At 43.5% G+C, this 25,788-nt stretch overlaps 1 protein-coding gene across 1 annotated transcript in view; it reads left to right on the top strand.

The window, feature by feature from the left end:
- Positions 1 to 25,788, top strand: part of dab1a (DAB adaptor protein 1a) — a gene marked incomplete at its 3' end in the record, with an annotated part of 69,409 nt that overhangs the window by 34,296 nt on the left and 9,325 nt on the right. The window contains exons 4-10 of the mRNA XM_083969598.1: positions 3,724 to 3,855; positions 8,916 to 9,035; positions 9,507 to 9,545; positions 10,043 to 10,105; positions 12,810 to 12,863; positions 23,135 to 23,197; positions 23,328 to 23,424. Coding sequence (XP_083825724.1) covers positions 3,724 to 3,855; positions 8,916 to 9,035; positions 9,507 to 9,545; positions 10,043 to 10,105; positions 12,810 to 12,863; positions 23,135 to 23,197; positions 23,328 to 23,424 — 568 coding nt within the window. The remainder of the gene's footprint in view (positions 1 to 3,723; positions 3,856 to 8,915; positions 9,036 to 9,506; positions 9,546 to 10,042; positions 10,106 to 12,809; positions 12,864 to 23,134; positions 23,198 to 23,327; positions 23,425 to 25,788) is intronic.

The following is a 25,788-nucleotide window of genomic DNA, read 5'->3' as shown; positions in this document are numbered from 1 at the left end:
TCAAAGGTCCAGTGTGTAATAATTGGCAAAATCTAAATATACTACCCATGAATATATTTGTATAAGTGTAAAATCGCTATAAAATAAAAGATTTTTGGTTTTCATAGCCTTATAATTCTTCTTTTATATATACATATAGGCTACTCTTGCTTAGAGAGTGTTGCCATCTTGCGCCGCCATGTTTGTACGGCAGCCCGAATGGAAAATCCAGCCAGCCAGAGAGTGCTTCTCGCAAGTTTTTTTGTCCTCTGAGGCCACCATCAGTTTGCAGATGGGAGGGGTGCAATCTAGAATCTGAACGCTAGATATCACAGTTTTACCCCCATTTTACACACTGGACCTTTGATTGGTCTCACCTCCCTACTTCATCTCCAAATAAACAGGTGTGTGCATTGTGTTTTATCCAATCGATACACAGGTCAGTTGTCGATGTGCTTGTGTGTATCTGTGTGAGTCATTGTGTTGCACACAGCACTACAGTGAAATCAGGCTTTGTTCATCTGAATGTATCTTGTGTGTGTCCACTGGTGATCAGATCACCTGGCTGAGACACATGTTCCTTCCAAGTCTGACTATGATGTAAAAAAAAAAAATCTAAATCTCCAAAGTTTAGTTTGGAAAAAGCCCCTATTGGAATTTCTCAAGTTTTTGGCTTTAATCAGCAGATTTCTGGCCAACATAGAATTAAAGTGCAAAGTCCATTTCACTTTGATTTCCATCATTAATATTTCAGGGTCACCCTGTGGGACATACTGAAATAGTTCTCTGAAATCTTTACTGTAATTACAGTTTGTCATAAAATAGATTTGTCCAGCCACAAACAGCCAGTAGCACCAATAATGTGGCTTTTAACAAATACCACCACAGGATTGTTCCAGACACACACATCACTGTTCCCCACAACACACTCAGCATCTCTGGAACCAGGATGTTTTCAGTGTGTGACTGTATCTCCAGCAGGTTAGACCAACATTCCTGTGGAGTGTCTGTGAAATGTGTACACACAGAGAGACGTCCACTTTACACCCCCACACCTGACAGACCAGTTGCTGGCTGTGTGTGTGTGTGTGTGTGTATGTAGGCAGTGTTGTGCCTGAACGCGTTCAATGAACGATCGTTCATGAATTTGCTCATATTTTGGGTGAACGTGAACTGAACGTACTGTGATTTCTATAAAGCCTTCCGGGCAAAAACCAGCTACAACACACTGTAAACAGGCCTTAATATGTAACGGGAAAAAACAGCCAATCTGGCAACAGCTATCAGCTGTTTGGATCAGCGGCGTATGGAAGAGGCGGAGTGATACAGCGCGTGGCAGAGCCTGTCTGTGTGGAGGAATACTGACCCAGTTGGTTAGTAAAAGATAAACGGGGGTTAGAGAGGGAAGTCCAAGTCATTTGACATATTTGAGAATTTTATAAAATAGCAACGCAATAGACACTTTTCCTGGTAATTACTTTCATCACGTAACTCAGTTACTTTTTGGGGTAAAGTAAAGTAGTAACTATAATACTAATAATACTGGTTAAAACTGCTAAAATAATAGCTGAATGAACTAGTTCAACTTTGGAACCTTGAACTAACTTAGTTCAAAATTTTGAATTATGAACTGAACTAGTTCATTTTAAAATTTGTAGAAATATAGAAAGTGAACTTTCCCAACACTGTATGTGTATGTGTGTGAGAACTGTTTACAGCCACCAAGACAAGACGGAACAATTGAATTTCATCAGATTCTCTGCTCTCTTTGAATCAGAGCCGCTCTCTGTGGCCTCACCATCCGCCCCGAGATAATTCAATAACCTCTGCAAATGAGCTGTGTGTACGTGCGGGGGAGTTTGTGTGTGTACGTGTGTGCGTGTGTGTGTGTGTGTATGCGTGTGCTCGCGCTGCCTTAGCTGTCATTTTCAGGTCAATCAGAGGTGATAATAATGATCATTACTCTAATTATTAAATTTGGAAGACATGACTCACCCAATGATTATCTGTTTCCGCTGGGGCTCTCGCTGTGTGTGTGTGTGTGTGTATATGTGTGTGTGTGTGTGCGCCACTGCCCCCGTGCTAAATTGGTCACCACACTCTGCCATGTCTCCCTCCTGGAGCAGCTTCAAAGCCAGCAGATGTGTGTGTTTAGCCTCTGATGTATAGCACTCCAGCCCCCTAGCATGCGTTCAAAAGCTACTGGGTCACTCTGTTGACTGCGTGTCTCTGTACCCAGCATGCATCTGGCATGGGCATTAACAGCAAAGCAGACATTTAGCGTAGTGACTTTAACAGAGTGCCCGTTAGTGCATATTAAGATGTGAATAGTGTTTGTGTGTGTGTGTGTGTGTGTGTGTGTGTGTGTGTGTGTGTGTGTGTGTGTGTGTGTGTGTGTGTGTGTGTGTGTGTGTGTGTGTGTGTGTGTGTGTGTGTGTGTGTGTGTGTGTGTGTGTGTGTGTGTGTGTGTGTGTGTGTGTGTGTGTGTGTGTGTGTGTGTGTAGCGAGCGAGGGCACAGATGAAGTGATCAAGTCGACAGCTTGCCGAGCTGTGATTGTCACTGATCTCCCCCTCTGTCCTCAGGACAAACAGTGCCATCTGCCACGGGCAACGCCAGCTTGGCACGCCCCACCCAGGCTAAACAAGAGAGGGCAGGGGAGCGAGGAACAGTTTAATACAAGATACAAGGTCTCGGTGTGAGAGGGGTCGCTGTCCCTCTGCACTTGAGGGAGGGTTTTTTTTAATGGCCCAACAGGTTTCATGAACAATGTGCAGGAATCTGCCCATTTTCAGATCTCTGTGTGCGAGTGTATGTGTGTTCATGTAGCTAACCTTTGGTACAGGCTTGTTTTCACTCATCTGAAACTTCATTTAAAGGGACATTGTGTAACTTCTCCTGTTATCTATTCACGAAAATCGATTATTTGGTTCAAAAGTCTGTTTTTCATTAATCAGTAATCCCCCCCATCAACAAAGTGAAGTGTTCCTTTCAGCTCTGAATGAGCCGTTCATATCATTCATATCTCCATGGAGCGGGTAAGCTCGGTGCTGGTTGCCATGTGGTGTCTCCATGTTTTTACGTTCAGTGGCAGCGTGACGGTAGGAAACCACGGAAACTCAGCGGAGACACCGGAGCTGTCGGCTCAGGTGGAGGTGGCGTCTGTGAAAAATTACCGCGGTAACGCAGTGAGGAGGAATGGAGCGTTACACTGATGCTGCATTCACCTGCAGTCGGGCAGACAGCCGTCGCTAACAAACCAGATGTCATTTTAGTCACAGAAGTCCAGAGAAAGCCGGTAAAACGTGGGTCAGGTAAACAATACCACATCGCCATGACAACATATTGTCACGTGTATTGTTTTGCCTCGTGCTGACGGACCACTTGTTTACATAGAGGCTTGTTTATGCTGTTACGTGCAGCGGCTGTCGTCCGTCTGCCGTCTGCCCAATTTCACGTGAATGCAGCATGAAAAATACGATTGAGTTGCTTGTGATATACAACCGCAACACTAGATGGGAGTAATTCCTACACAATGTACCTTTAATCTCATCGATGCTTGAAGTGCTAAATACATAATTAAATGTGTAAGATGTCACCCTGTATTTATTTTTCTACCAGTTTTAATTTCATGTGAATTGGATCACTGGAGATTTTATGCATAAAATCAACATTTCCAAAAAAAACTGCTCAGTCATAGTTTCTTTGATCCGTCTGATTCATGAAAACGTCCTGTGTCCTTCAGGTCCTCCAGCACCACCATGCGGTCCACGAGATCTCCTACATTGCCAAGGACATCACGGACCACCGCGCCTTCGGCTACGTCTGCGGGAAGGAGGGGAACCACCGCTTTATGGCGATCAAGACGGCACAGTCGGTGGGTGTCTGTAAAGACGTGTGTGTGTGTGTACCTTTGAGTGCTGTACATGTGTTTTTTTCTCCCACGCACCCTTTGTGTGTAGGTTAATGTACCATCAGGGTCCTTCCTCAGTAGCACAGACCTCTTGACATTTAGATAAGGACCCTTCAACAGCAGCTTTGTGCTCTTCATCAAACAAGCTGTTTACACTGTAGGACTCAAGCTGTGTGCATGTGTGTGTGTGTGTGTGTGTGTTCAAGATTCATGTTCAGTCCTGCAGCAACATACTCTATATGATATTGACCCCCCCCCCTCCTGCACCTGTTCTGGTTGTTGCTGCTGCTGTTGTGTCCATGGACCCGGCTTGTTTAGTCTGGATCCAGCTGGCTCTCTCTGTAGCGTATTGATTTCCCATAGTGAGTCGATGAGGGTTTGAGTGTGTGTCACCAGCTTTAATGGCATATCCATCCTCCTAGGGCCATGAACCATGGCTCTTTGACTTAGACAGATACACACAGACACATCCCCTCACACACACCCATCAGGGTTTAACTCACCATACACACCGCCTCCAAAAAAAAAAAAAAAAGCAGATACCCCCTGCCTTACAGCTTAGCACAGGGCCAAGTTCTCACCTGTCCACTAAGATGTCATTTCACTGACAAGTGCCTATGGAAAGGTCACAATTATAGTTTAGTCCCATTTTCAGTGTTTGAAACAGCCATCAGTGACACACAGACTATTAGATGTGGAGCAGACAATGAGAGGGGTGGAGGCAGAGAGCTTATGGGCAGAGGCTGATGCTGTAATTGGAAAGTAACCACTTTGATGTGAATTAACAAAGCGTCTCTGTCGTCATGAAGACTCAGACTTAAGGTTGTTCCGAAAAGGCCAATTTAGGGGGAACATTCAAAAGTAATTGGCTTACTTCTAAAACTCAAAGTCTGAGCACAAGAAAGACATGTTTTATTTGGCAAGTTTTGGAGCAGAGAGAAGTCCGCTAATTGCATAGGAACGGATTTTAGAGTCAGTCTTTGTTGAGACTTTTATTTTTTTAAAGAAAAGTTGTAATTAATAAGAGAAGGTCAATTCTTTTACAAGAATATCCTTGTACTAATTTGTAGGGAAGAGTTCAGAGAAACCATGGAGGGTTGTCCCAGAGGAAACGTAAAGGTATTTTTAATGAAATAATCACATCGGGCATTATGATGTTTTTCATTTTGGTCTCTCTGAAAAAATCTATGAGAAAATCATTACAACAAGACAACAATAGCATCAAGAAAATAAATAGGTAAAGTGATGGTGTGGATATGTGGGGTGAAGTAGTGAGCACTGATGCTGCTGATAGAAAGTTCAGCCTAATAGATTCAAGCACTCAAAAAAAAATCTAGAAGCATACTGTATTTGTGGGCAGGGCCAGGCCTATAAATAATGTGATGATATCTTAAGGTTTTGTCACAATCTCAATATTTTAAAATGTAGCTACAATTTAACCCTTTGTGAGCTGAACTGTACTGTTCAAGCTCATATGTCTGATTTGAAACTGTCTGCCAGGCTTGTTCTGTGTGATCATTGCAGTAATCCCTATAGTGACATTGATGAAGAAGATTCAGTATATATGTATAGAAGTAAGGTCAGGAACATCATGGAGCCCCCCCCAACAACCAAACTATGATTTGAATCTGGGTGGAGAAACCCTGATCAGTGCAGATTTAAATAGCACAGTGTGTCTACGCTAAAAGTCCTCAGCACTTCTTTTTGTTGAAATCATTTGTCATCGTTGCCCGAGGCTCTGAATTAGTCATCTAATTCTAGAGTGATGAACTCAGGTTATCTCATCTCGGTGGCCACTCCTCTTACATCATCCTCAAAGTTTTTTCTGCATTTACATTCTTTTTGGATCCGTCGCCTGTCTCAGCCCTCTACGTCTTCTCCTACCGCGCGGTTCCAACAGAGGAGAATGTCAGAGAGACAGAAGGAAAAGATGGAGATTAGAGCTCGTGTTGTCAAATAGACAGAAAGGATCTGAGTCTGACAGAGTGACAGTATGTTTCACTGTTGGCTCAGCAGGAGCCACCGTTTACTCCAGTGTGTGTGTGTGTGTTCATAGCCCGATGCAGCCGAGGACGTCTTGCAGAAGAGACTAAAATAGATCCACTTCATGCACGGCAGCACCGAGTCTGTGAACTCTGGCTGCACTTTGCGCAGCTCCGGTCAATAATTGATTATCTGAAACACCATTGTACTTTAAGGCCCAATCCCATTCCTCTTTTTTACCCCTACCCCTTGCCCCTCGCCCCTTGAATCGGAGCTACAAGGGGTAGGGGTAGAAAGTCAACCCCTCCGAAATGGGACACCCCTTCAACAATCACATCACGTAGTCTCGCTGGCTTTTACGTAAGCTGATGCGGCGAGCTTTTGCCAGAAATCAAATAGCGTCCATATAACTTAATAAAATAAGATAAAACTTAATGCAGACTGATCGGTTCATTGTAAAACATTTATTTACTGATGTAAATGTGGTGATTTCTGTACACAGAGCCCAGAGGCAGCGCTGCCTGCTCCTCTGACTGGTACATGAAGCATAACTTTTCATCCAAATAAACTAATGCTACTGCCACAATTGTCAGATTTCATCAATCATCAATGAGACCAACATTTAAATGCTGAAAAGAATTTAACATGCCGGTGGTAAACCTCTAAAAACCCGCGGATAAGTTAATTAACGACCGCCTTCTCTCCCGGCGGGACCGGGACGAGGACGTAATTTGGCCGGTGGAGCAGCGCTGCAGACCGGCTGCTGTCTCTGTGAGGAGCCGCTCCTCCTGGAGCTTCACTTCTCCGAAAAATCGTCGGAGCAAACTTCTAACCCGCCGTCATTTGGGTAAACTAACCGCACATTTGGGACCTAAATAGTTACTTTCTCGCAAGAAAAAATATTAAAACTTAATAAAGTGACGTAATAACCGCGCTACAGTGAGAAATAAAACAGCTTTTTGTTTTACAGCCACGGCTGCCGGCTGCCGCAAGATGCATTCTGGGAAATTTTCATACCCCTCCGTTTGGAGTGTGCCTCTGAAAAATCTCCATTTGGAGGGCTATGTAGCCCTACCCCTTCCCCCTACCCCTCTGTCCTAACGGGGATTGGGACACCCCTACCCCTATACGTGAACGCGCAAAACGGAGGGGTAGGGGTAAGTGGTAGGGCCAAGGGGTGAAATGGGATTGGGCCTTAGACTCTCTGCTGTTGTGCTGTGACAGTAGTTATAAGTTGCGAGACATCTAACCGGTTTGTTGTCGGTGCTTTTGACAAGAGGGTGTAACAAGGTATACGGAGCAGGGCCAGAATCTGCTCTCGTCACTGTCTGAACCAGGCCAGACAAGGAAGAGTCAGGAGTCAGATGTGAGTGTGGAGAGAGAGAGGGAGGAGGAGAGAGTAGTTTTAGCAGCACTCATGCCACAACTTAAAGGAGACATATTCTGCCCCTTTTCCACAAATTAAAATAGTCGGCAGGTGTCTTAAAGACATGTCTGTGACATACTTTGGTCAAAATCCCCCAAGGATCAAACATCACAGCTATTTTCATCCTCTCTAAACAGCCCTGTTCAGAACGGCTAGTTTCAGTGTCTGTCCCTTTAAATGCAAATGAACCACTGCTTGCCCCGCCCCTTCTACCGGTCCCAGGTAGGGGTGGGGTTATGCAAATTCAAATCCTAGTTACATCACTGGAAGACAACTGAGGGAACAGCTCGTAAAACTACGCGGATTTCAATGTAGGGAGTCTGCACATTACAGATTTTTTTTTTGTCAATTCTCACATTTTGGGGCTGGAAGACAAAACGAACACCCAAATATATGTTAAAGAGCCTTCAAAATATGTCCCCTTTAAAAGGTGTTTGCACAGCAAGTCCATTTTTTTTTTTTTCAAATGTGTTTTTCTAATCTTCACCTGACAAAAAACGTTACACACAGACGTTACACACTGAGTCTGATGCATTTTATGACTATGCATTTTTATTTTCTGTTCTAAACTTTGAAAAGGGAGACAAAAGTGTTCAGGCAGTTAGGATGATTTTGTGGTCCTCTCACTTATGGAAAAATAAAAAGAGAAAGTTTGATGGTTTATTATCTCTCTGGAGCCACGCATTAAAAAGAAGTATATCGATTTCCATGATCCTGAACAGCGGCTGGCAGTATGTCCAGGACACACACACTCACACACACACACACACACACACACACACAGGCAGCTCAGCAGGGATCTAACAGCCTCCAAACACTGATGTGAGTGGTCAGAATCAGAAAGGCTTTTTACAAATGCGAAAAACGCAGAAAAATCGAACCTTTTCTGAAAAGTTTAATGACAGATGAAAGTTTCAAAGTCAGATTATAAAGATCGACACAACATGAGGTCGGATTTACTTTATAAACGTGCAGCAAAAAAAAACAAAAAACAGACTCAGTGTGCAAAGGCCTTAAAGTCACAATGTTTTTTTAAAAGTTTTTTTAAGTGTTTAATTTTTAGACAAATAACACAAGACATGTGTGGTAATAACAGGAGTTAAAGACAAACAAAACAAAACAAAAAAATACAAGTCACTAGGGGTGGGAGAAAAAATCGATTCACATAAATATCGCAATATCTTTTTTGACGATTTTGAAATCGATTTTTTTTTTTCAAAAATCGATTTTTTTGTTGTTGAATTTTTTTTAAATATTGTGCAATGTGCATTTGTTAGCCTTTTTTACATACAGAGAGTACAGGTTTTGAAAAAGGTTTAAGTTAACTTTATAATGGAGTATGTTCATTTATAGGCCCCCAGTATTTGTGTGCAGATAAATGTTAAAAATGCAGACTAAAAATCGAGAGAATCCGCAATATCGTAGAATCGCAATTTGAATCGAATCGCCATCCAAAAAATCCTAGAAGAATCAAATCGGGAGAAAAGCATATCGTCCCAGCCCTACAAGTCACAATATTAATTGGCAGGTGGAATAAGCGTGGACATAACTTGTGATCAACTCTGAGTGTGTGTGGTGTTAGGACGATGGCTGACCTTGTCCTTGTCCGTCCTAGGCCGAGCCCGTGATCCTGGACCTGCGGGACCTGTTCCAGCTCATCTATGAGATCAAGCAGAGGGAGGAGATGGAGAAGAAGGCCCAGAAAGACAAGCAGTGTGAGCAGGCTGTCTACCAGGTATACCTACCAGCTCACCGTCACTCTCCCTTTAATCATCCGCCATAAGTGCGATGAGCTTCATCTGGGAGAGCCTTTGACGCTCGAGTCAAGTAAGACTTAAAAACACATCAAAGTGAGTGAGTGACGGATGGAGCGGATGGAGCGCCCACTCTCAGGTTTCATCAATGGCCCCATCTGTCCATTGTGCGTGATTCACCTTTATTCTGCCCTGTCGTCTCTGCTGGTTAATTTCTCTCTCTGTCTCTCTCTCTGATGATTGCCAAATGATTATCTGAACGCGAGGAAGCCGCTGTGTCTTGCTGTGCTTTCCGCCTACTCTTTTTCTACTCCTCCAGCTTAACTCCCCGCCTCTTCCCTCTCTCCTGTCGTCTGTCTCCCCCTCTGTCCCTCTCTCCCCTCCCCCGTTTGATCTCTCCCACTCTTTTTCCCTGCCTCCGCCGCCGCCGCCGCCACCGCTCATCCCCGCAGACAATACTGGAGGAGGATCTGGAGGACCCGGTCTACCAGGTAACTTCCTGACCAATCACATTGCTGCTTCCACCTGCTTTCGTTTTCCAGCCAGTCAGCTTGCTCCTCTCTGTGTGTGTGCACTGTGGGGAGACAGCCCCCCCTTGTTTGGTTTACGGTGACGGTACCAGTCCAGTTTTGGAGGGTCAGATGTGTGCAGATGTGTGTGTATGTGTGTGTGTGTCGTCTACAGTGGTAGATGATGGGATGTGTGTGTGTAACCGTGCGTCCGTGTGCATGTCTGCCAGTTTGGTGCATGATTAGCCGAAAAGACGTATTAGTTTTCTCAGCTGCTGCGGGAATTTTTGCTGCTTAAATTCTCCTCCGTGTGTGACGGCGGTCTGTTCTTCAGCTGCTTTTTAATGAGAGCCTATTGACAATGCTGTTTGACTAATCACCTCTGCAATTTCACCACTTTTCTCTCTCTATTTCTTCATCTGCCAATTTCTCTCCCGCCTCCTGTTTTTTCTCTTACCCCTCTGCTGCTGACGTTGTAGTACATTGTGTTTGAGGCGGGACACGAGCCCATCCGCGACCAATCAGAAGAGAGCATTTATCAGGTACCCACAAGCTTGTCCTGTCTTGAGTTATGTCATCATCTTGAGATTTTAATCTTTTCACTTGGCGGCCAGTAGGCAGCAGCAGCAGCAGCAGCTACATCCTTTTCCTTAACAGGAGAAATGTATTGTGGCCTGCTCATAGATGTAATAGCTTCTGTTTTTTTTTTACACATAAAATATAGATACAGGGAATAATAATGATAAGACAGTGAGAATCAGAGGCAAACAAGCAGCCAACACTCTCTGGAGGGCCTCCACAGCCGAAGCTAGCTCCCCCAGGGAGAGCAGCCTTCCTCAGGGCGCTCTCCTCCGAGGTGCGGGTAGACCTCCGAGGGATGGAGAAGGGGGAGGGAGCTGTGCTTCGAGGCGGGGATACGGAGGTTATTCCTGGCCTGTGTGCAAGGCGGACCCCTCCTCTTTTTCTCTCGCCTCCCCTCCCTCTCTTTTTCCCGAGGAGATGAAAGAAAGTGGGGGAAAGAAAGATTAATCACCAGCCTCTCGTTTGATCTTTAAATAAAATGGATTGAAAATAGAAAAGAGCGCTGGCGCGTGCACAAACATTCGCGAGCAGAGGAATGCACACACAGATACACATACAAACAATCCCCCCCTCCGCCCGCCACCCTCCTCCACAAACACACACACACACATCAGGCATAAGAAACGTGAGCCTCAGCCAGCCTCCAGCCACAGAGGAACTAATGTATGAATAAAGATGGCAGCTTCTGGAAATAAACATGTGAAAGAAGTAAACAAGACGTGGAGAGGGGGAGAAGAATGGGACAGACTGCGCTAGACAGAGATCCACATTCCTCATCAGCGCTGTTTTTCATTTCAGTCTGATTAGGGCACGTCACAAGAAGAAACTTTATCTCACACCTCGTGTCACTTTAGGAAAAAAAAATCAAAAACCCATCCCAGAATTTCTTACATATCAGCATCTTGATCTCCGCGCTCATTGTTTCTTCTCATTGCACACACTGTCAGGTCCATCAGCCGGTGTCACATAGATATTACATGTCTCCATGTGTGTGACAACCTGAGTTATTACATGTCTGCGGCTCTGATAAGCAGCAGCCTCATCCATTCTTTATTAGGGAGAAAGCGGGAAAGTGGGACCGTCACCGTGCCGACGGTCCACTGATCACTACTCCACATGCTCCAGATTTTAATTCTGATTAACCTTCACTCCACTTCACTTCACTTTCAACTCACGACCATATGTGGTATGGAGCACAAACATCAATATTAATAATCAAACATAGCAAGAGGCGGGGCATCGTGGTAGAGCAGGCTCCCCACGTACAGAGGCTGTAGTCCGTATCGAATCCTGACTCGGGCGGCCCTTTGCTGCAGGTCATTCCCCCTCTCTCTGCCTCCAATTTCCTGTCTGTCTCAACTGTACTGTCCATTATAGGCAAAAAGCCCCAAAAATATATATATATAAAAAAAACATAGCAAGAGGCAAGGCTCTGAGATATATTATATACATGCCTGTCCAAAAAAAGTGTCACCACCGAGTTTTGGAAAAGCAAAGTGTTTTCACACTACATTTATGAGCCTCCGCGCACCATGAAATTCTTTGACCGGCGCAAGACAGACTCATGTTTTCATTCACCAAAAATTAAAGTCAGAGGTTCGAAGGCGATCACATACCGTCGTAGTTCCGACCATAAACGGCGATTCGGCGGCGTTATTCTCATGACTCGCCGGGCAGCGTCCGCGAAACCGAAAGTAAGGAAACGCTGGTCGGCATTTCCACCACCACTAATAATAACAAAATAACAATAGAGACAAAACGATATATTTATCGAAAATGGGCCCATTAACAAGTGTGGGTAGCGTAGATTCATCCACATTAATATGAGACTTTTTTATTGTCACGGAATTTTTCGTTCTGCCGATGGAGAAACTCCTTGTTGTCCCTTTAAATAAACCAATAGGTAAGAACCTCCCATTGGATAATTACTGTATGGATCACTATGTTTCAGCTGGCAACAAGTTATTTAACCCTGACTGATGCAGTCTCATTTCTTAAACAACCATGTCAGAAGACACATCCTGTGGTTGTGGAAAAGACTAAAAAACTACTAAAATTGGGTGAAGAACTGTCCAATGCAATATTAAAAACTGGAAGGAGAGTGGATTGGCCACCACAGAGTCCAGACCTTAACCCCATTGAGAATCTTTGGGATGTGCTGGAGAAGACTTTGCACAGAGGTCCGACTCTTGGCGAAAACATAATGCAACTCTGGACGGATTGGAAATAACTGAAGAAGCTTATTTGAAACGATGCCACAGCGAATGCATGTCGTAATCCAGGTCTAATGAAATATTAGAGAGTGTGGCTTTTTGTTTTGGATGGGCAGTGTATATGTATATATCACTTAAACACAGGAAGGACGCTCTTCGAAAAGGCACCTAACTTATAAATAACTTTTAGTTTATCAACTTGTCGTAATAAAATTAGTTTAATTTAAACATAGATAGGCAATACACATAATACTTTGGCTGATAGTTTTCTCTGAAATTCATTATACTCTTATTCTTATACTCAAACAAATGTTCACAGACACACACACACACACACAGATAGCAGGTCAGGCTCCAGAGTTGTGTTGGCTCCCAGTTAGTTGTAACAGTGATGTGTGCAGACTGTCTGATGCTGACCAGAGGTAACAGGCTCTCCTGGCCACTTGTGTAGGTTCCCACCAGTCAGCAGAAGGAGGGGGTCTATGACGTCCCAAAGCGACACCCAGTGAGTGACCGCGTGTTTGCCTGTGTCCGACCCCCCGCCCCCCCTCCCCACCTCGGCCTGCCTCCCCCTCTCAGTCAAACCTCTCAGCTGTCACACCTGAGCCCTCCACCCTCTCTCTCTCCTTTCTGAGCCTTGTGCCGCTCCAAATCTGCATTGATGCCACTTCCTGTTAAAGGAGAATTCCGGTCATTTTTGACCCCTAAATCGTTGTCCTGATGGTCACCCAGTGTTGGGGGGAGCAAAAAACGCAACTAAAATTGATGCAGGCAAACCGGAGTTACACCATGGCTAGACGGTGCTAGCGATAGCCACAACGCTAAAGTATGGGGGCAATTTTTTCAACCACAACAAACACTCAAAAAACAATCAGATATCTATGGTACATGACTGGAATCCTTATGACACACCACTGAACTCATAAACTGCACAGTATAAACCAGTATAAACAGTATAAACTTTGTGTTTTTGCATGTAGTCACTCACCTCAGATAGCCGAATTTTGAAACATCCTGGAAAGACATTACTATTCAATCGCAGAGCGCCTGCTCTCCCCGCCACAGAAACTAACATTTTTTCCTTGTTGTGATGATTTCTTTACAAAAATAAACGGTCGAGCAGTGCAGTGGTAATGTCCATAATATCTCTGACCGTTTATTTTTGTAAAGAAATCATCACAACGAGGAAAAAGGGTTTATTTCTGTGGCGAGGAGAGAAGGCGCTCTGCGATAGGATAGTAATGTCTTTCCAGGACGTTCCAGAGTTCGGCTATCTGAGGTGAGTGGCTACATGCAAAAACACAAAGTTTATACTGTTTATACCGGTTTATACTATACAGTTTATGAGTTCAGTGGTGTGTCATAAGGATTCCAGTCATGTACCATAGATATTTGATTGTTTTTTGAGTGTTTGTTGTGGTTGAAAAAATTGCCCCCATACTTTAGCATTGTGGCTATCGCTAGCGCCGGGTAGCCATGGTGTAACTCTGGTTTGCCTGCATCAATTTTAGTCGTGTTTTTTGCTCCGCCCAACACCGGGTGACCATCAGGACAATGGTTTAGGGGCCAAAAATGACCGGAATTCTCCTTTAATCTCCCACACAGTGACCCAGTGTGTGTGTGTCTGTGTGACCCCCCCACACCCCTCTGAGAGGTTTGCTGGGACCCAGTGCTCTTGTGCAGTGTGCTGTGCTCCTCTTCTGCTTGTGCTGTAGTGGCTGGTGCCCTTCTCCTCATGCTCCGTGGTGCCTGCTCCTCTTGGTTAAATGGGATGCTATATATATACAGTATATATATATGTGTGTGTGTGTGTGTGTGTGTGTATGTGTGTGTCATGTCAGTTTGCTCGATGAAGCATGCCAGACCGTGGTTTGCAAAGTGTTGTGTTGGATCCAGTAAAAAAAAAAGAAACCTGCATGACCTTATCACAGATTGCGTGGAGACACATTTTTTTCACTGTCACATGGATATAAATTATATGAGTGACTATAAATGTGCATGGCCTCATGTTTTTAAATCTACACCTCAGGATGTCGGAGAGTTTTTTTCACACTGTTCATGCATATAAGTGAGTGTTTGCAGGGGGAATCTATATCACTGTTTATGTGTGGGTGTGTATGAGCGAGCGTGTGTGTGTGTGTGTGTATTTGTAAGCGCTTGTTATTGGCTCACACTGCCAGTGGTTATAATGAAAGATGACCTTGACCACTGTCAGGCTGCACTATAACTCAGCTGCTCTTTATCTGCCTATAAAGATGCTTGTTATATTGCCGCCTGGTTCAATCTGCTAAAATCCTCACACTTACAATAAGCAGGTCCTGTTGTGTGTGTGTGTGTACTGTATGTGTGTGTCAACACTTCATCTCATGTTGGTGCTGTGTGGATCTGTATTCCCTCATTCCAACCAGAGCCCACCATCTCTGCATACTCCCCCCTGCAGTGGGGGCTTTTATCATTTAAACGCTAAAACTGGACTCCCCCATCATGCCACTGCTGGCAGTCAGAATCCCACTCTATTTTGGTAGGCCGGGAATCAGTCTCACGGTTTTCTGGCTGCATTTTTATCCCCGGCTTTGGTAAGAAGCTTACAGGCACCGTAGTATTTCTGTTCCTTCCTCACCCAACCCACAGCACATGCTGCTATTTGGATTGCTTCTGTGTTGGCCGGTGTCTCGACGTGAACAAATCCAATATTTCTCTCTTGTTGTGCAACCAATTGGACCAGTCGTCCATTCAGGTTTGAATACAGCGAATTCAAGTCTTTCTGGCTTCCCAGTCAATCAGAGGGAGGAAATATAACCCGGGATCACACAAATGTAAATGGATCATAGAAATTTGAGAAATTCTTTTGTGGCAGACGCTTGTTATGCAGTTTGGGAGATAATTTAATTTAGCTTAAAGATGAATCCAGACACACAGAGAGACGACGACCGCCGCTGCCGCTGCTCTCTGTCGGTCGAACCTTTTAATGATGTCACAGCAGGTCTTTTCCTTTAAATGTCAAGATGCCGGCGTCTGATAACTGTAATATTCCTGCATGTAGAGGAGGGACCTGCACTACAGTGTTACTGTTGCTGGCACTGGAATGTAAATACAATCCAGTTCTTACACCAATATAATCAATGCAGCCCACTGATTGCGGCTGAGATATACAGCCTGCGTGTTGAATTAAAGGTGTGGTTTAACTTACTGATGACCTGCTGGAATGGAACAGTTAAAGGGATAGTAGCATTTTTTTAAAGTGGGGTTGTATGATCTACAAATAGCCCCTAAGTACTTTAATTGCAGTAGAAGACTCTCTGCACTCCTCCCGTTAGCAACGCCAGCCCATAGCCCTGCCCAGAGATTTACAACATACAGTGTTGTGAACAGACCGAAAGAAACGGCCTATTTTCGCAGCCTAAAAGAGGTTTTACCTGAAAAAAAATACACAGTTCCATTGTTGGCTATAATATAATTTTTTCCAGCCCCTCAAAGTGCAGGAAAAACGCAGTTTTTATTTGGACCTAACAAAATGCTGATCGGCGGGCGCTAACCCTGGGCGGTGACCTAACGTGAGTTGGTTAGATCCAATTAAAAATTGTGTTTTTCCTGCACTTTGAAGGGCTGGAAAGAATTATATTATAGCCAACAATGGAACTGTGTATTTTTTTTTCAGGTAAAACCTCTTTTAGGCCGCGAAAATAGGCAGTTTCTTTGGGTCTGTTCACAACCCTGTATGTTGTAAATCTCTGGGCAGGGCTATGGGCTGGCGTTGCTAACGGGAGGAGTGCAGAGAGTCTTCTACTGCAATTAAAGTACTTAGGGGCTATTTGTAGATCATACAACCCCACTTTAAAAAAAATGCTACTATCCCTTTAACATTTTACATTAGAATCAGAAAAACTTAATTGTCCATTGCAAGAGCAGTGGAAATTCATCTTTGATGTGACTCTCAGAAATTGAGAAAACATGGGTAAACACAACATATTGGATGGAATGACTATAGAAATATAAATAATAGTAAATAATGCATTAACCTTTAAAGTAGAAATAGTCAATGGTAACACAGTTGGTGTCATTAGCCTAGCACCAACAACAACATGTGAGACGATAAACAGACATTTAGAACTAAGAGAGAAACAAACAGATGTCTCTTGTGGCTCCTGGTTCGTTTCTTGTCTGTTGTAGGTAACCTTAGCAACATGGCTACAGCTGGCAGCCTGGCTACTGTCCAGAAGAGAAGGACGAAACCCAAGTTGTGCTAGAAACACAGATCTCAGTGCAATGATACAAACACATGAATGAGTAGGTTTAGTTTCCTACTGATGTGGGAGACATTCTGCTGAACGTCAGTGTTGAACCCTCTGAAGTCCTGGAGCTCTCTTCATCCAGGGTTAATTTGTTTCCTCTCTTTTCTTTATCACTCACTTTCTTTGCCTCCTCCTCCTCGATGCTCTTCTTCTCAGAGTCACTGCTGTTGTTAGTCTGTCTGGCCACAGCTACTGACAGTCAGTGAAAGCGAGGCTTATAGGGGACCAGTCTAGATGCTGATGACACCATTTTTCCATGGTCATTACACTGTGCAATCAACATTCACTTTTATAATTATGAATTAAAGCATGATACTATAGTTATAGTTATAGCCAGTTTAATATTTATATATTTTCTAATATTTTCTGCCAGCACGGTGTGAACGCTGCAGCTGTACCTGCTGTGAATACTGATTGGACAACGACCAGGGGCAGCACTGTTGTTAGTTAGGGGGGAATCGGTCTTTATTCCAAAGGCAAGAGCATCATTGTCTTCTCAGCAGACAGACTGTCAGTGCTCAGCAGCTTTAGATGAGACCAGTACTGCGTGTGCACACACACACACACACACACACATATTTGTTTGGCTATCATTGTGAGGACACTCATTGACATAGTGTTTTCCCTAGCCCCTTACCCTAACCTTAACCATGCAAAACAAATGCCTAACCTTAACTTAAAACTAATTATAATAACCTCGTTATTTAGAAAAAGGTTACCAATAATGACAATATGAAAGAGGGATACGCAATCAATTTCATGTAGTTTTATTCAACCAGAAATACTCCATAGACACAGTCGGCAAGCAAGGAAACGTCACTTCCGGTCAGGGCCGTGGGGGAAAACAAACCGTTTTCCCCATACACACTCATGCAAAAAGGCGGCATTTTAAACCTTTGTCAAACGCTTGTTCGCCATCCTGTCTTAGTTTTAATCACATGTATATGCTGACAAAGAGCTATATATTAGAAAACTCATCACGATCTGGGTCGATTGCTGTCCGTACATCTTAAAATATAAAGTTTTCACAGCCATAGCCTACACCGAGTCAGCAGGGTCGGCAACCTTCACTTCCGGTCAGAGCGTTACACGTTTGGAGAAGATGAGCTAAGTTCCGATATAAAAGTTCAGGTTGTGGTTTTTGAATTTATTTGCGGTGCAAAATAATACACAATAACTCAGGCAGTGTCTACGAGTGTCTAGAGCCGGCCAGCGGCGACTAAGAGAGCGTCAGAGCTGTGGGGGAAGACAAATATGACTGACTGTGAAATACCTAATATTTTTAAATGTACGGACAACAATCGACCCAGATCGTGATGAGTTTCTAAAAATATAGCTCTCTGTCAGCATATACATGTGATTAAAACTAAGACAGGACGGCGAAAAAGCCTTTGACAAAGGTTTAAAATGCGGCGTTTTTGCATGAGTGTGTATGGGGGACACGGTTTGTTTTCCCCCACGGCCCTGACCGGAAGTGACGTTTCCTTGCTTGCCGACTGTGTCTATAGCTCCAAGTAGCTCTACATCTCGTCTTTTCCTCCGCTTTTTTTCAGGTGTAAGTCACTGCTCAATCCCCTCTACCATTGTTAACCCTCCCCGGAGGTGAAAGTTCACCTTAAACATGTGAATTTACTTTAGTCCATTTTTTAACATCGTAAAAACATCAGCTGTCTTTGGCTACGGACTGCAACAATCCGTTGTCATGGATACATGACAACAACTTCCATTCATACCAGTCATACGTGCCTGACGCGGAGTGATAGCTTACGCTGTGATAAGGCTTTAGAATAGTAGCCGTGGTATATGCCACGGTTAACAGCCAATCAGATCGCCGGATTTCACCTTTCCGTTTTATAAAAAGTCTTAACCCTCAAACAGCCCTTGGAAGGGGTCTGAGGAAGTGAGGACCGGCCAAAATGTCCTCACTTTCCCAAAAGGTCCTCACTCTGATGGTTTAAACTCAAACTGGTCCTCACATGTATAGCTGTACAAGTACACACACACACACACACACATCACATCACACACACACACACACACCTCAGATGAACTGATACTACTGGCAGAGATGTGACCTCCTGTCCACAGCAATCTCTTCTGTTGTTTACTCTGTCGCCTTCTTAAACAATGTCAAATCAATAAAATACACACACACACATGCACACCGACAATTGCACCATTTGAATGTACTGAGCTCTTGACCCTGTAAGAACTGAGAGTGTGTTGAATCAACAGATGCCTGTAGGTTGACATATTACCACCAACCAGCCAAACAGATCAACGCCGCTCATACATAAATGATGTGGTACGACACGATGAGTGAGGCATCACTGTGAGTTAACAACTACATTTGCCCGGCTCCAAATCTAAATAAAGGTTATTAAAATAACCTGAGTGTGTGTGAGAGAGAAAGAGAGAGAATGAGAGAGAGAGAGAGAGAGAGACTGAGCAAATGAGTTACAGAGATGAAGAATGTTTATACTCTGGTTGTGTTTTGTTCACAGTTGTGAGTCCGTGCGTGTGTGTGTGTGTGTGTGTGGCAGGAGATCAGCAAGGTGCTGTTAATTAAAGGGGCTGCGTTAATTGTATGCAGAACACATGTGCACAGGTAATTACTGTTTCCCTGGAGATGGCTAATTGATAGGTGGCGGCTGCACTGATAAAGATAAAGGACTGGGCGAAGAGATGGCGAGAGCGTCTAATGGGCACAGAGGGATAATTGGCAGGGCAAGTAAGAGAGGGGTGGACAGAGGGAGAGAGGAGCTCTCAGCCAATAGGACAGTGGCTAACTGTCCTGTACAACTGTAGTGTGAATTCAAATGTAGAAAAATATATCAACTTAGCTTTGTTACATCAGCTGGATAGAGACCAATAGAATCATGTCGAACAATAGACAGGATTTCTAGAGCTGATTGGTACAGGGAAGATTTTTATTGATCTATACTATCAATGAATGATGGCCATACTTCATAAAAGAATATTGTACTGCACCAACCAACCACTCCTGCTTTGTCAGAACAGAGTGCGCATTGGTCTAATCATCATTCTGCCATAGTTATAGATGTTAGAGCAGGGGTCTTCAATAGAGGGTCCGTGACCCCTAGGGGGTCTGCGGAAGTACTGCAGGGGGGTCATGAAGTTTTGGTTGGTTAGACAATTTTAAAGTATTTTTTCGTTTCCACATTTATGTTTGAAATAAAATCAAGCGTCAATTTTAATAGCGTGTATGCATGATTATCATGCAATCGACAGACATTGTTGATATTGGCCTTGGTATCAGTTTACAGTTCTGTTTATAAGGCAGTGGCACGCCCCCTACTCACTATCTACCTATACATGTTTAAAATAAAACACATGAGTACATGATCCTGTGTATTATTTAGATAGCGTAGTATTAAATGCACAATAACTAGGTATGTTTATGGCACACTAGGCCCAGTTTAATATAAAACACAATTTTATACAATGGGGAAGGGTCCCTGCTCCACCTCTCCATCAGTTTGGGGTCCTCAGCCTGGAAAACGTTGAAGATGTGTCAACGATTTAAAACACAAACTTCTAGACATATTTTTTATAGTTTCTGTTGTTTGTTTTCAATGTGGTTATTTACGTGGCTAAGATATGATACACAGCTTGTTAGCTGGGTAAATTCACTGATAGTTTTGTTTTTTTAATCTTAATTACCTGCTGTTACCTGGGTGGAGGTCCAGTCAGTGAGGACAGAGGCCGTCTTCACCTATAGTCCAACGTCCTGCCCCTCGCTCTCACATACAGCAAACTCTTAGTTAATCCAGCTCCTCTGTGTGTGTGTGTGTGTGTCTGCCTCTCCATTTGTCTCACACTGTGGTTCCTGACACAGGGGAGCAGGCTTTACAGAAACACAAAGGGGGTTTAAACCCCAGCTCAGGGCTGTAGTTTACACTTAAGGTAGGGATGATCTTTAAACCTCTGTAAATCTTCACTTGGTCTTAAAGTCTGGGAGGAAGAACCCCTCCCCCTCTTTGTATGTGTGTGTGTGTGTGTTGGGACTAGAACACCTGCAGACCATCACTTTCCCCTCTTGAATTAGCCTCAATTCATCTCAGTGTCTTCTGTCTCTGTCTGAGTGTATCAACAGGACTAATATGTTTGTGTGTGTGTGTGCGAGCGCATTTCCATCCCACCTGCCATCTAACACTGGGGTTGCGATTGCAGAACGGACATCAAAACACCCCCCATCGCCATCATCAGCATCATCATTATCATGGTCAACAAGAACAGCAGCGGGAGAAGCAGCAGCAGCAGCAGCAGCAGCAGCAACAGCAGCAGCAGCAGCAGCAGGCTGTGGCAGATCTCATAAACTTAGACCTGGGAATGGTGACTCAGGTAAGGAGCTATACAAACATACAGCAAAGCACAGTTCTCTTATTGTCCTCAGGGCTTTTCAACAGGGAATAAAGTGTCCTAAAGGTTACCCATCAGCCCTTTACTGCCCTACAAAGGCAAAGTGCAGTATCTGTAAAAATGCCAAACTGAGAAAAACAGCTTTTAGTGTTTTTCATTGTCAGGTTTAAGCATCAAATTATGAATAACTGCCAATTGATTAGATAAAGGTGGACTGAATTAAATGTATTTTGTAGTTTGTCTTTCTGACCAATTTTGACAGTTTTATGGAAGATACGGCACTTTTGCCTTGGTTTTACTCCAATGGAATTATTATAGAATGTAGGGAGTACAGTAGCCTACTCTTTGCAGATACTGCACTTTGCCTTGGTTTCACAGTGCTTTTTTGGATGGACAGCAAAATAAAAAGCCCAATAACTCTGGAAATTTTAGCAGTACCAATATCAAATTCTATCAGATTGAAGACAATATGCCACACTTTTGATTGGTCAAAAATTTTTTTTTGAAAAAATGCAGATACTGCACTTTGCCTTTGTAGGGCAGTTTAGGCATCCTCAGATGATCTCCCGTCTCGCATCCTAATCCCCGCCACGCCACCTCTGTTCTTCCGTAGTCGCGATTTCACCCCCGACTCTTGACCCTTGTCATTTATGAATAAAACATGCAACCTCGCTGTGTTGCCATAGCAACCAGGGGTAGAGTTGAGCGCCAAGTGTACGGGCGCATCCCGCACGTGTGCAAAAGTGGGAAGATGTTGGCGACCTCCGCTCAGAGAGGACGCAGAGAAGTCAGGGCTCCGGTCACCTCGCGTGCAAAAAACCCGGCTCCCCGAGTTTGGCACATTAATAAAGCATTTATAACACTCCCCGCCACAGAACCACCACACACTTAAATAATATTGAGTCAGGTCAAGAGAAAGTGGACAGAAAGTCTATAATTGTCCATCTTCCTGTGCTGTTTGATCACTCGCTCCAGTGGCACTTTTCCTGCGGTTTGCTGGTGGTTTCTGTTGGCTGGACGGAGCCTCGGTAGATAGACTCCAGAGAGCCACTACACTACGGGAATGTAATGCATTTTTTGGGTCAAGAAAAATGTTTGTTAAACTGTGTTTTGAGAATTTAATCCCATGTGTATCCTGTTATCAGTCCCTGTAGATGAACCGTTTTGTGTATCTCGGGTATCAAGCTTATCGTCTTGTTGAGTCGATGTTTATCTGCTACGCTAGACTCCGCAGCAACAATAGTCCACATTACAGCCTCCTATCCTCCTCCTCTCTTTGTTCAAAAGCCTCGCAAAGCCGTCCAGATCTGTAACTGTACAGCGCCATGCTCACAGATCCATTTTCTGATATATGTAAAAAGAACTTTATGGACTATGTGTGACCTACAAGAGTGAATGAGGAGGAAGATATTCTAAGAACATTCATTATCTCTAAAGAAATTATCCACATCCATGATTTATGCAAATCTCTGACCATGTATTCAAGGCTTAAATTCCTTTATCGACTAAAAATAGTTTCCTTCACTTGCCACCGGCCTAAAGATATTATTAATGTGCAAAAAAAGGGGGAAGATACTAAAGCGAAGGATCATGGGGAGACTGTGAAAGGACATAGAATGATACAGAACAAATTCAGATCAGGCTGGTGTCTTTGATAGTTATTCCCTCTGAGGCACTCCACACATCTAATACAAGAGGGAAACATTAATGACTTGTCCATAGGAAAGCTTTGGTACAGTAATGATGCAGGGGGGGAGGGGGGTGGAAGTCTGTATTTAGAGCAGCTGCTGGAAAGCTTCTTTTATCTGGAGCAGATGACAAAGATTGTGATAACTCTTGGTAGGTATGTCATCATAGTCAATCATTTCATCTCATTATCCCATCTCTCCTCGCCCCCTCTGTCACCCCTCTTGCTTGAGTCGCTGCCACAGTGCCGAGGTAAGTGCCGCAAAACGTACTGAGCCGGCGTCGTGTTGCATGCAGTGGGTTGATGCATGTTGCACTGGAATGGAAACAACCTCAGATAACGTAAAAAAAAAAATACCGGGACGGTGCTGTGGCTGTGTCTGACTGCCGGCGTGTGCTCTTCTCTGATTCTCAGAATATCAACCAGTTAGAGATTTTCGGAGACATGTCCACACCTCCTGACATCACCTCTCCATCCGTGAGTAGCCGTCCCACACACACACACACACACATTGTTCACGTCGTATTCCAACATTACCAGCTGAGCCGTGTCTCCCCGTTTGTTCTTTCTCACACCTTGACCTCCAAACAAAAAATACCCCGAGCAGACCCCCGCCTCTCCAGCCAACATCCTCGACCCCTCGCAGGGCCTGCAGCCTCCCACTGAATTGTTTGCTCCCTTCAATCCAGCGTCTGTGCCCTCAGGTAGGACCCTGTTCCTTTTTCAGATGAAATACACAACTGCTACAAAAGAGGAGGAACGAGCACAGAGAAGGAGAGAGGAGGGGAGTTGAGAGAGGAGATGAAGGGGAGCCTGAGAGTCAGAAGATTTAGAAGCAAAGTAGAGTTGGGGGTGGGGGGTAAATACAGAAAGATGCAATAGAATAGAAATATAGATGAGGGGAGGTTGAGTATGCTGCTGACTTACCTGTGGCTTCTGAGGCAGGTGTGGTCAGGTGTGGTACATACTTGTATCACATTGACCAGTGGGTCTCAAACTTTTTTATATCAAGGACCCTAAAATTGACACAAATTAGACCACAGATCCCCATTGGACAAAATTTTGAAGCAAACACCAGAAATACACAAACAATCAATGTACGTTTAAATTAGGCGTACATTTTTGAAAGATTATAGAGACATTTCTGGGGGGAAAATGGTACAATTTCTCCAAAAAAGTTGAAACATTTCTAGAAAAAAGTGGTAAAAATTCTCAAAGAAATTCTAGGAAAAGTGGTAAAATATATATATTTTTTTTTAAGTCAAACAATAATAAAGTGGTAAAAGTAAAAAATAGTAAATAGTAAAAAGTTTTTTTTTAATTAAGAAGAAACTGGTAAAAATTAAATTTTAATTTTTCAAAATATTATAGAAAAATGTGGTAAAACTTCTCAAAAAAAGGGGGGCAAACAATAATACAAAAGGGGTAAAAAAAATTCTTTAAAAAATAGCAAAAAGTAGAACAGAACATTTCTCAAAAAGATTCTAGGAAAAATGGTAAAATTTCAAAAGAAAAGAAAAAAAAATTAAAACAATAATTAAAAATGTGAAAGAATTCTAGGAAAAAGTGGTAAAATTTCAAGAAAAAGTTGAGGACCCCCTTGAACCCTGTCAACCCTCCCACTTTGAGAACCATTGACATATACTTTAGTTAGATAGTTTTGTTGTACTGGGTATACTGAAATATTTATGCATTTTCAGTTTCACATAGACTACACCACTGTTACTCCCCCCTCCTCACCTCTGTGTGTCCGTGTCTCCCCCCTCTCCTGCTCTCCCTGCAAAATGTCAGTGTCGCTGGGCGGCCGAGGTCGAATGTCAACCTTCTCCGCTGTAGGTAACAACTGGAGGCCGGGAACAGGAGAGGAGCAAGTGTATAATAGAATAAGCTCCTACTGATGAGTTTGAGTGATTTTAATGAGTGTGTTAAGCTCTGCCTTTTCATAATGGCTCTGCCTCACTCTGGAGGTAATTATGAGAGTTCACCATGACCATTAAGAGACACCACATTAGCTGCAGGCAGAAGTGGGGCAGCGCTCTCTGGTGATGCATTGGTGATTATCTTTGTGTGTGTTTGTGTGCAGAGGACTATGGGTAGTTCAATCACTCCTTCTCCTGGTTTCTCTTCTTACTCTCTTACATTATCAACTCAACGGTACAAAATCATTAGGGCTGCCCCCGACCACAGAGTTTCCTATTCGACTAGTAATCATTACTGCGAGCCATTAGTTTCCTGTTAGTTGCATGTTAATGGTGTTCATTTAATTATTTTAACATGTTTTGGGAAGCATCAGAGCTGAGAATGTTAGAGTCACGTTGGTAATGCTGTCATACTTTACAGAGAAACAACACTGTAAAAGCCCATAAAAGGGAAGAGAGGTCAAGTCCAGCAACATCTGTCATAAACAGTACAAATACATAACACTGACACATTTCAGTTTGTTGCCTTCATCCGGCTCAGCACAAAACTTTACAAGCAACACAGGGCTTTTACAAAGACGAGTTGGTCATATAAAGCTACGTAACAGCTGTCCAACCAATCATTCTGTGAGCTCCATTGACTGATGTGAATGTGTTTTCTGTTGATTGAAATTGAAGTTTATTAATGGATAGCCCCTTGGGATGAACAACCATCTCATTTTTGTACATGCAACAAACAGTCACAACAACAAACCTAACATATATATAAAGGCTCTGCTCCCAAAACCGAAACCTCTCCGTCCACCACACTGGTTTTTGATAAAAATTATGTTTGCATGTCACCTTCACTGGGGTCGCCCTTAAAGGGATAGTTCAACATTTTGGCAAAACGGCCATATTCCCTATAGTTTTAGGAGTAGGAGTAGATACGTTACCTTTAATTGTCGGTACAAGTTGTTTTAGAGCGGTGGAGCAGAGCCACGAGCTGCTCAGAGCTACGCTATGGAGGCTAATGGGATTTCTTGGTTTCCCTCATCAAACTCTCATGGACAAGTTGTGACCTGCACATTCACCACACTATGAGATAATAACGGAACATTAAAAGACGGAGTTGTTTGAGGTAAATTCATGCAAAACCGCTAATGCGCG

The sequence above is a fragment of the Trachurus trachurus genome (genome assembly GCF_905171665.1).
Source record: "Trachurus trachurus genome assembly, chromosome: 4".
Classification (NCBI taxonomy): domain Eukaryota; kingdom Metazoa; phylum Chordata; class Actinopteri; order Carangiformes; family Carangidae; genus Trachurus; species Trachurus trachurus.
The sequence above is the reverse complement of the archived record's forward strand: the minus strand, read 5'-3'. Positions and strand labels throughout refer to the sequence as shown.